The following is an 11364-nucleotide window of genomic DNA, read 5'->3' as shown; positions in this document are numbered from 1 at the left end:
ATTGTGCATTGAGGTAATTTGTATCTTGTTTGTACTTTGTATTAGTAGAGCGGCTAAGGAGAAAAATCGTGCATGAAACTTCCCACAGTGATACTATGATACCTAAGGATCATTTAAAAAAAAATAGACCCCCCAAAAAAGTTCGGCCCGCGAAAATAAATTAAAAACCCTATGTGTGCGGCCCGCCAAGCAACATTGGCTAGAAAACATCTTATTGTTTACGGGCAGACGCCGATTATGTAAAAAAAGTAACATAAACTGAGAATAAATTGGTGTAAAAGCAGTGCTTTGAGGATTTTGGAAACTCAATGGAAACATCAAAGTTTGGGTGCATTTGCATGCAGTTTGAGTGCATTTAGCACTGTTTCTGTCATTATTTGACAATGCTACGCAGCAACATTGATTCTATGTTACTTCATTATAATGCAGGTATGACTCCTAGAGTATTCTTTGGCAAACAGTACATCAACAAACAGTATAAGGATTTTTTATTTTTTATTTGACAGGCTATTTCCGATACGATACTCACATCACTCTCCATTTATTCGAGCTCTGTTTTCACCATTATTTAATTATATAAACAGAGTGCTACACACAAAAATTAATTATATAATACATACATACACATATATATATATATTATATATATTATATAATTATGCATATTTGAAAATGATATCTAGTTTATTCGATATTATTGCCTTCATACCATTACTTGAATGTGATATTTAATTTATGTCTACATAATTTCATTTATGCTAAAGTTATCTATATATTTTTCTTGATTATTTTTTTTTTATTTCTTTTCACTTTCTCCATTATATTCATTTTCTATTCTTTTTTATTTCTTTTCCTTTCCAGTTTTTCTTTTCCTTTCCGTTCTTTAATTTTCTTTCTTTAATTTTCTGTTTCTTTTCCTTTCAATATTTACATATGTGTTTATATACCATTTGAAAATGATAATTAGCCATCTTATATGCATGAGGTCTATTCGATATTAGTGTCTTCACACCATTAATTTTAATATTTGATTTATGTTTACATAATTTCATTTATGCTAAAACTAGCTTTAATATAGATGATTTTTAATATCTACATCGCATCTATCTCTCTCCCCAGGGAAGATTTGAAGACTGAGTATAGACTCAAAATCGAAGAGGTTTTAGGTTTTAATTCAAAGAAAATACCACTATGGCACTTGCCACCTAATTTTCCCCCTCGGATTTTTTCCACTAGAAGATTTCTTTTCCATCCAGCTATTTTTCCAGGCTATTCCTTAAGGCTGTTTTCCAACTGCTATTTCCCCCCGGCTGTCTTGTCCCAGTATTTTCCGTTGTATTTTTCCTCCTAGTTTACCTATTGTGTAAGGTGGAACACATTATTTGCTTATGCTTTTGTTTTTGTTTTGTAAGGTTACATCATAAATGTGTGCCGATAATAAAAAGCCTTATCCTAATCAATTAACTGATTGACTCTTGATGCATTTGAAATACTAATGAAGCCAAAAGACTCATTGTAGAAACGTGATTTTAAAAAGTTTGGTTCCGTGTTCACACAAAAAATACCCGTTTTTAATTTTATAAGCGTTTATTTGTTTATACTTACTAATGTAGAAAAATTAAAGTAGTTTCATATAAAATTTCAGCCCGGAAACCTAGACTCAGAAATACCGGGGTGGTGTCCGGTGGGGGATAGTTATTAGTTAAGTGTTTCTTGTTTTTTCTTAGTACAGCTTTTAACATGTTATTACCTCAATGCACAATACCTCAGTTTAAGTTTTTAAGTATTTATTGTTTTCTAACAAATGCAGGACAAAATGGAAGTATTTCCATAAATTCTAGCTCCGAAACCTAGACTCAGAAATACCGGGATGGTGTCCAGCGGGGAATAATTTACCTATTATTTAAGTGTTTCTTGCTCGTGCTTTGTATCGTACTGCTACAAACACATTGTTACCGCAGTGTACAATACCGGAGTTCAATTGTGTATGCAATATATAAAAAAATCATATAGATACTTGATTTACAATCAATCCATAATCCATATGGTGGACACATTTGTTGTAATAGTAGAAGAAGCAATGTAAAATTCAAAACTGCTATCACTTTATTGACTAACTATAGTAAAATGCTGTTACATCTGTAACCTAGAAGAGACTGCTGCCAAAAGCTACCAGGTTCTAATCCTATGATTACATATTTTTCAACAATCTGATTGAAATACACCTTGACGCTGTATCATTTATCATGTATAGACAATTCATGTTCTGTAGTTTAATCCGATCTAATAAATATTTGTTACTGAGTTTGTATCATGGTATTGTTGTATTTCATCTGAAGTCAGTGTTTAACAAAATTTTATCAAACAGAAATCTATAGCTAAAGTAGTAAATAATTGCTGTCAATTGAATTTTCTTTCCAATGTTTAAAAGTTCCAGTGTATGTTTAAAAGTTCCAGTGTAAATGGTCCCATCCTTCACTTAATTCCTGTTTTATTCTGAAGTTGATCTCCAGAACCACTGTCTGTGTCATAATCAGGTGTTTCAGTTGCATTCTGCTATCTCTAATCATGATTAGATTCGACCATATCATACTATAAATAATAAGTCCATTTGGGAACCTAGGGCTGCTGTCTGGGCTTATGTACAGGATAAAGTTGCTGTCATTGGTACTTATGTTACCCCCAATGTATAATAGTGCCAATAAAAAAAAATAATCCGTGTCTCTCTTCACATGATTAATGTGATTTGGGCGTGGCCTTTAATGTCACTGTTTAGGGTCACGTACATGAAAAAATTGCTGTCATCGGTGTTTCAGCATTCTACAGTGCACAAATAGTAATTCCTAGTTGGTTTCTCATTCATGTCTCTCTTTGCTTGATTTTATCATGTTGCTACTATATAAGACCCCCGTGGGTCCCTTGGGGCTGCTGTCTGGGCTTATGTATAGGATAAAGTTGCTGTCATTGGTATTTATGTTACCCCCAATGTATAATAGTAACAATAAAAAAAAATTCATCCGTGTCTCTCTTCACATCAGGGGTGGCGCCAGAGGGGGTCTATAGCCCCCCCGTCGGGGAAGCATAACCCCCCCCGTCGGGGAAGCATGCCCCCCCCCCCCGTCGGGGAAGACGATAAATTTTGTCGGGGAACAAACAAATAAAAAAAAATATTTAATGTAATATTCGTTTAGCCACCATATCGTTTGTGTTAACTTTTCATCACAACAACCACAACAAAAATAATAATAATGATAAAAATAATAATAATAGTTCAATGAGACTATTTAAAAAATAATTTGCCTTCTGTTATGACAAATGCTCGTTTGGATAGCCTCATGATGCTTGGAATACATTGTGATAGGTGAAGCAAACTCGACCATGACAGCGTGGTTAACAAATTTCCAAAATGTAGAATTTCACTTTCAAGAATGAGGATTTGAAATTAAATTAGATGGTTAGTAATACTGTACATTGCATACTCTTTGTTTCTTGCTTTATTGAAAATGTTTTGGTTTTGGAAGCTGATATTAGAAAACATAGCCTACATGAAGTCATATAGTAACTCGATGCCTATCATTCAAATAAGTAATAAAAATTCGCCATAATTCGTCAAATATCCGTGGCTTCCAGGGGGAAAAGCCCCCTGGACTAAAGTAGTAAATAATTGCTGTCAATTGGATTTTCTTTCCAATGTTTAAAAGTTCCAGTGTAAATGGTCCCATCCTTCACTTAATTCCTGTTTTATTCTGAAGTTGATCTCCAGAACCACTGTCTGTGTCATAATCAGGTGTTTCAGTTGCTTTCTGCTATCTCTAATCATTATTAGATTCGACCATATCATACTATAAATAATAAGTCAATTTGGGAACCTAGGGCTGCTGTCTGGGCTTATGTACAGGATAAAGTTGCTGTCATTGGTACTTATGTTACCCCCAATGTATAATAGTGCCAATAAAAAAAAATCATCCGTGTCTCTCTTCACATGATTAATGTGATTTGGGCGTGGCCTTTAATGTCATTGTTTAGGGTCACGTACATGAAAAAATTGCTGTCATCGGTGTTTCATCATTCTACAATGTACAAATAGTAATTCCTAGTTGGTTTCATTCATGTCTCTCTTTGCTTGATTTTATCATGTTGCTACTATATAAGACCCCCGTGTGTCCCTTGGGGCTGCTGTCTGGGCTTATGTACAGGATAAAGTTGCTGTCATTGGTATTTTTGTTACCCCCAATGTATAATAGTTCCAATAAAAAACAATTTATCCGTGTCTTTCTTCACATGATTAAATGTATTTGGGCGTGTCCTTTAATGTCACTGTTTAAGGTCACGTACAGGTAAAAGTTGCTGTCACCTGTGACATTATTGCAAGTATCTACCTGGGAGTAATATCCAATTATTTTTATCCATGTCTCTCTCCACATGATTAAATGCATTATTTAACCCTCTATTTCATTTCCCCCAGTCCGCTTGTACAGGATGTGTCCTGGCAGCAATACTGAATATTTTATCTTGGCCCTATACTATCATGACCAGACCATCAATCCTTTTGTCTCTTTTCACATAATTAAATTTTCTGGGCTCCCGGTATTGAAAGGAAAACGTCCCAGACCACATGTTTTGAAAACCTGATCTGAATGAAATTTTCGGGAAAGTTTAACCAAGTTACATGGAAGATAGTGTCATGTATTGGCGACGAATCGTTCAAGGGTGTACGTTGGAGGGTCATTAACATTTTTGAAATCCCAGACGTAAATAGGCCTATCTATAAAAAGTTTTCAATGGATGTAAATGTAACTATCTATAATAGTTTGTAAAGGTCTAATAAAGAAATGATTGAATTTTTGTGATGATCCGGCTTAGGGTGTGATTTAGGGACCATTTAATTTAAAGGAAAACGTCCTAGACCAGATATTTAAAAAAACGGGTTAACTGATCCGAATGAAACTTTCGGTAAAGTTTAACCCAAGTTACAAGGAAGATATTGTAAATTTGAGGGTCATTTATATATCCTTACCTCCCAGTTATAGATAATTAAAAATGACACTAGACAGAATAGTTTTTCATGATGAAATGAAGAAATGATACAATTTTGGTGACGATCGGCAGTAGGGTGTAGTTATGAAGATTTTTTGATGACAGTTGATTAAATTATTTAAACGCAATTTGCGTTTTCTAAAGCGCTTAAACCAGTTACAGCTAGGTTAAATACTTTTTTCGTTGTTTTTTTTTTGCCCCTTTGTTTTCCCACTTCATTCACTTCATTTCAATTTCAACTTCATTTCTTATTAAAGCAATGGGGAAAAGCCCTATGTTTTGCTGTTCAAACAGACATAGTCTAGTTAGGCTATTATTATTATTATTATTTATTATTTTTATTATTATTATTTATTATTTTTATTATTATTTTTATTATTATTTATTATTATTATTAATTATTATTATTATTATTATTATTATTATTATTAATTATTATTATTATTATTATTATTATTATTATTATTATTATTATTATTATTATTATCATTATCATTATCATTATCACTATCACTATCACTATCACTATCACTATCATTATCATTATCATTATCATTTTTATTATTATTATTATTATTATTATTATTATTATTATTATTGTATCTTAAAGCACCTAGCCTGGGTTTCATGGAATTAAGACGAATTTTAGCTGATTTTTTATAAGTTTGATAATTTTGTATTGGCTAGCAAAATAGGCTTTAAAATACTAACACTTTGTACAAGGGATGGAGAGTCGCGGCTCCCAAGGATTTCCCTCCCACCTCCCCTACAGATACGTCCCTGCATAACAATCTACTCTAGACACGGTGATCATTTTAAATTTGTAAACCCATATGCTCGAACAAATTATTTGAAATACTCTTTGTTCCATTTGTTTCCACGCGCCGGGGAGGAACTACCTGTGGAAACTAGAGATTTATTGATTTTGAATCTTAAACAATTTTTAAACTCTTAAAATATAATTTTCAATAAGTTTTATAATATTTACATACCTATTGTTAAGGGAAAATTGTATTGGTATTTTAAAGTTACAAATTTCAAGTTTTATTTTAAGTTTACATTTTTATATCTAAGTGTAATTGGAATAGTGTACTTAGGTGACCTACTAGATATTTTTTCTGATAATTCTGTATTATGTTGTATTGTAAACGGTTGTTGTTTTTGTTTATTGTTCTAAGACAAAATAAATAAAATTAATGGAACAGTCATTCTTTTAGCGTTTTCTCGTTTAATCACCGAGGAGCTCTATATTTAGCTTCGTCACCCCAACCTCGCCACACTCCAATTTCAATACGCCATACGCCACTGTATTATACACTATAATAGGCCTATCGTGGTCACGGCAATTGCAGTTGAAGAAACGTATACGGTTATACTATTGAAAAAGATAGTTTGTTTATTTTGAAACAAATGAACTTATTATTAGATAATATTATCATATTAAATAAACTCATTAAGATATTACCAGATGTATGATGATGAAAACTCATGTTTTGTGTGATTTCAGTTATTAATAATAATAACAATAAAAGGCAATAGGGCCTATTAATATATTTGAGTAATGAGCTGGACCACTGTCTGTAAAACACAGTGTGCCAGTAATTCTACGCAATTATAAAGTTGTATAAGCTGCGCAACAGTACACGACAACATCAACAGCATTGATGAGCATAATATCTGGATCAATGACCACTGCACGAACCAGGCGCTCCCTTTTCTCACAGCTAACATTGTTGATCACGTTCGACACTGGGTTTTGGCAGGATTCTTGTAAAATCCATTGTTTAAGGTCTTCATCTGGAAGCTGAGATTAAGTAGAAAATTCATGTGAAACCAACAGAGAATCGAAATCATATATTGCTAAGTAGGTCCGGACTATACAACTATTTCCTGCGTAGCATGTAATATATTAATTTTCGTGTTAATATCATGCTAGCATGTCGAGTATATATTAATCTGTGTTAATATATACTCATGCTACGCAGGAGTAGCCTATATATTTATTTGTGTTAATAGGCCTATATATATTTACACCGATTGGCTAAAACGATCTAGGAATCAATGTCGATAAGAAAAAAAATCAAAACAAGGAAAAGAGAGGCCGACTGAGAGCTACCGGTATATATATAACGATGTGATTTAGGACAATTGTCGATGGCTCGTTTGGTAGCATTGTTCATTCACTATTTACTGTTTATTTTCACTTCGAATTTTTATATATTTATGTGTTCTTGTTATTTGTATTTTGGATCCATTACCAGATGGTGTGACCAGTGGCGGACCCAGAGAGTTGAAGGGGTTCGGACGAACCCCCACCCCCCACCCCTCTGCGAAGAAAAGCATAGTTACCAAAAGTCTCGCATCGTGTGGGACGGCCCGCATTTAACATTGATTTTGGATGAAACACGCATTTTGCAGAAACACATGCGTGATCAGAAATTTGTCACGCATTTAGCACAAGTCTATGCGTGATAACAATTATCACGAATTCATAGGAAAATGTATTTAAAATTAGACGAAATTGGTGTTATTAAAATATAAAAACGGTCATGCAATAGCTTGAGTCATTAGAGGTTTCGTTATCTCGTTCGATAATCAATTTACCGATAAAATGTCTCTTTCCCCACCAAAACAACCCAGCCAACCATGCACTATAGTAGAATCTAGTAGTCGCGTGCGGTCTTGTGCGTTCCATTTTTCACAACCAACCGTTGATTATGTGACTGGAACCCGGGCCTCGGGTTCCGTCAATGACCCCGGGGGATCTGGCGCCCCCTCCCACTCAACTAGTGTAACCATGCATTTCAAATCTCATGTTGGTAACTATGAAAGTAACAAAATACAACTGGGTCCTGGCCGGTCCTGGCTTACAAAAAGCATGTTAACCTACCTAGGCATAGGTTGGAAGATCATGATCAGACAAACTCTACAGTCTTAGCCCAACTAGTTTTCCATTAAATAAATTATACACACTTTTTTTGGTTCGCCGTCGTAATAATTTATGTACGAAAGTGAGTTCTCAGGCTTATCGGTTTATCGATTTATGGAAGAAAGACTACACCCTATCTAACTACTCAATGTTGTTGGAATATATATTGCCTGTCTTTGATTTTTTTCCTCTATGATAGGCCTAAAGAATGAGATAAACTTACCTTTTTTCAAGAGGGGGAAAACCTTGAATTTGGAAAACATTGAATTTTGAAGAACTTAAAGGTCATTAAAAGACTCCTCAGAAGTCGGAAAAGCTCACTTCCGGCCATCTAGGAATCAAAATTTTCCCGACCAACCCCCCCCCCCCTCCCTTTTTATTGTTATTATTATTATTATTATTATTATTATTATTAATATATAAAGGGGTTCAACGGTAGTTTTGATTAGCTTTTGAAGTACCGCTGATGTTCTGCACATGCTCAGCTTATCTTACTCAGTTCTATCATCATGACATCTTATAGTCATTGGGCAATTCTATCTGAACTGAAGTGTGTCACACCATGTGTGTGGTACGAAACTAAAGAGTAGTAAGATGTCTAATCAAAAATACTGTTGAACCTCGCTTTTTATTTTTATTCGCTTTGGTTTACCATCGAGTACTATGTTGATAATATTATTTGCGATACGTTCCACAGTTCCATTCTGTTATATAAACATGACTATTGACATAGAAAAACCTACTTGAACGACTTGCAGGTATCTGCCATCGGCACTTCTCACTAGGGTCACTTCATCCCAGGAAGTTATCCTTGGACACACTTCCACAACTGCTCTGGCAACTCTACTAAAAGCCATTTGTTCCTGCGTCTCTTGTAAGCTGTTCTCTTTTTCAAAATACGAGCCGTATATCGCCAATATATCTGCTTGTTGTTCATTCGTTATATTGATAAGTACTGGTTGGTAGTCGTTAGAACCTTGCATTGCCATTTTTTGTTCTCGGATGTAGTTCGACTGAGTGTTTGTTAAGCCAACACCATGACGTTTTGCTTTCCGAGACGCCGCATTGTTAGCACTTCGCTCCTCCAAAGGAGTTTCTGACTTCCGTTCTTCACTAGGATTTGTAGTATTCCAAACACAAAACCCCGGTATTGTCTGTGGATATACGGACAACATTAGCCCGATTCCAGTCAGAAATAATACAGGGTGAGGTGATAAAGGGGAAGCGTCACCAAACATGACTAAATTGAAAATGAGTGGATCGAATACCAGACCTGCCAGATGTAAACCAAATATAACGTATTGTCTTCTTTGTGTACTGGTGTAAAACAACCAATCACCAACGCTTCCTACGAAAGTAGTGATAATTTACATGGTATTCGAAACTGAATTTCATTTGTATATATCAATTTAGTGTAAATTAATATAATCTAGTAAATATCCCAACACCATGCCATTGTTTTATGGATTTAAAAAAAAAAATTAATTACAGAATTTTGTTACGGTTAAAGAATGTTGCTTTTATCTATTCATATGTTGTTTAAATTTTAATCTTCTATATTTTTTAACTCAAGAAATTGCTTTACAGTGTATATGCTATTTTAAACAGTTTTTTTCTGAAAGCCATAAAAAGGAAAGTGAACGATGAAGGGTATGTACATAAAAAAGAGAACAATCGTCAAAACTTGGCCAACAGAAATCATCTTTTATCATTCTCCTGTAACGACCAGAGTAACTCATCGAAACGTCGAGACAACCAATCACAGGTTTTAACTCAAAAACCATATTTTACACATGGTGTACCAAAAGCCTAATGATTTTATTATTGAAGCATTCAAAACGTGTGTAAATATGTCGAGTAAACAGACGAATGTTTGCTGTGACAATCGTGTTCTATTTGACCATACTGACCACTATTATCATATCGACTCAACCTGTGTTAACCACTTTTTAATTTTAAGTTCTGCCATTGATAGAACGTCATGTATCACCTTCTTCTTCTTGCGTATAATATGAATTGATATCTAGTTGATATTATTAGTTTTACTGGAACAGTCGTAGCAGGGTCACCAACGACCAGGTTAACAGCATGACCCTCCCATTTCCCCGCAAGTCATCAAAGCCATTGCAGATAAAATAGTTTTCCCACTTACACACAACAATAATTGCTCCTTTGTCTCTGGTATAGTGCCAAACTTTTCTAGAGTAATCCAAATTATAAGAAAGGTGAAGTCGATGAAATACCAAATTATAGACCGATATCAATCCTCCCAGTATTATCTAAAATCATCGAAAGAGCAGTGTATAATACATTCATAAACTACCTCACTAAATATGCCATAGTAAACCCCCACCAGTACGGATTTCGTCCAAAACACTCCATCTCACATGCCATACTTGAATTAACAAAATATATAACCACGTCTTCGAAAACAGACAATTTTTATTTATAGGCCCTACTTATGGACCTATCGATGTTATGAATCACGATATTCTGTTAAAAAATATCTATCAATGGTATCCGGGGAATTGGTCTCGATTGGATTAAAAGCTATCAAGTGAACGAAAAATACTTGTACAAATAGATGCTATTAAATCACCACTAATGTTAAATGTGGAGTGCTGCAGGGATCCATCCTGGGCCCTCTACTTTATTATTTATCTAAATGATATTTCTAGAGTAAGTGATATTGTAAATGTGATTTCCTTTGCGGATGATACAACTGTCTTTTTATGCGATAAAAACCTTCATAACCCAGTAGGTGTGGCGAAATCTGTCCAGAATACGGGCTTTCTCTGTCCAGAATACGGGCTGTCAAAATCTGTCCAGAATACGGGCTCTGAAATCTGTCTATCTATGGCTTCTAAATTCTCAATGTCGCAACTCTTTCTATCTATGGCTCTGGAATACGGCAGAGCCATATATAAAGAGTTGCGACATTGAGAATTTAGAAGCCATTTTGTGTCATACGCGATGCGCGTTCTGTGTCTAACGTGATGTGCGTTCCTGTGTATAATATTGTATAATACAGTTAGCGGCCTCCTGTATAGTTTAATTTCATTTACTCTTTTTAGCAGTCGAATTTCACGTAACTATTTATAGATTTTTTTAATGACTTCACTACTTTATATCCAATTTCATATTATAAAATAATACTGTAATAATTTACTATTTTTAAGCAGTTCTTTAATCCTCGCCGATAGACCGAGAAAGCCCATCGATGGCAAGCATTCTTTAATTAGGCAATCCTGAAGTAGCTCCTATTACTTTTGCAAATAAATGATATGTGACGACCAGCAAAAATTAATTAAATATGTATATCAAAATGTAATTTAAATCCGTTTAGGGTATATAGATTTTTGCTCTTTAAATTTAAATATGAGCGAGCCCTATACAAA

At 34.3% G+C, this 11364-nt stretch overlaps 1 protein-coding gene across 1 annotated transcript; it reads right to left on the bottom strand.

Annotated features, from left to right (window-relative positions):
- Positions 1-6245: 6245 nt before the first annotated feature.
- Positions 6246-9211, bottom strand: LOC117112745. Its single transcript, XM_033255892.1, has 2 exons — positions 8710-9211; positions 6246-6841 (listed from the first exon to the last, which is right to left on the bottom strand). The coding sequence occupies exons 1-2, from the start codon at positions 9202-9204 to the stop codon at positions 6650-6652; spliced, it is 687 nt and encodes a 228-aa protein (XP_033111783.1). The 5' UTR covers positions 9205-9211; the 3' UTR covers positions 6246-6649.
- Between the last annotated feature and the right edge of the window lie 2153 nt (positions 9212-11364).

This window comes from Anneissia japonica, unplaced genomic scaffold (genome assembly GCF_011630105.1).
Source record: "Anneissia japonica isolate Jap-2015-1 unplaced genomic scaffold, ASM1163010v1 scaffold1078_len308785_cov188, whole genome shotgun sequence".
Classification (NCBI taxonomy): domain Eukaryota; kingdom Metazoa; phylum Echinodermata; class Crinoidea; order Comatulida; family Comatulidae; genus Anneissia; species Anneissia japonica.
This window is presented reverse-complemented; position numbering and strand designations above follow the sequence as displayed.

What these genes read in the sequence shown, in the direction of transcription:
- LOC117112745 (XM_033255892.1), bottom strand. Translation starts at nt 9,204, where the DNA reads ATGTTTGGTGACGCTTCCCCTTTATCACCTCACCCTGTATTATTTCTG. An exon ending in GATACCTGCAAGTCGTTCAA is followed by an intron (nt 6,842 to 8,709) that starts GTAGGTTTTTCT and finishes ACTTAATCTCAG; the next exon opens with CTTCCAGATGAAGACCTTAA.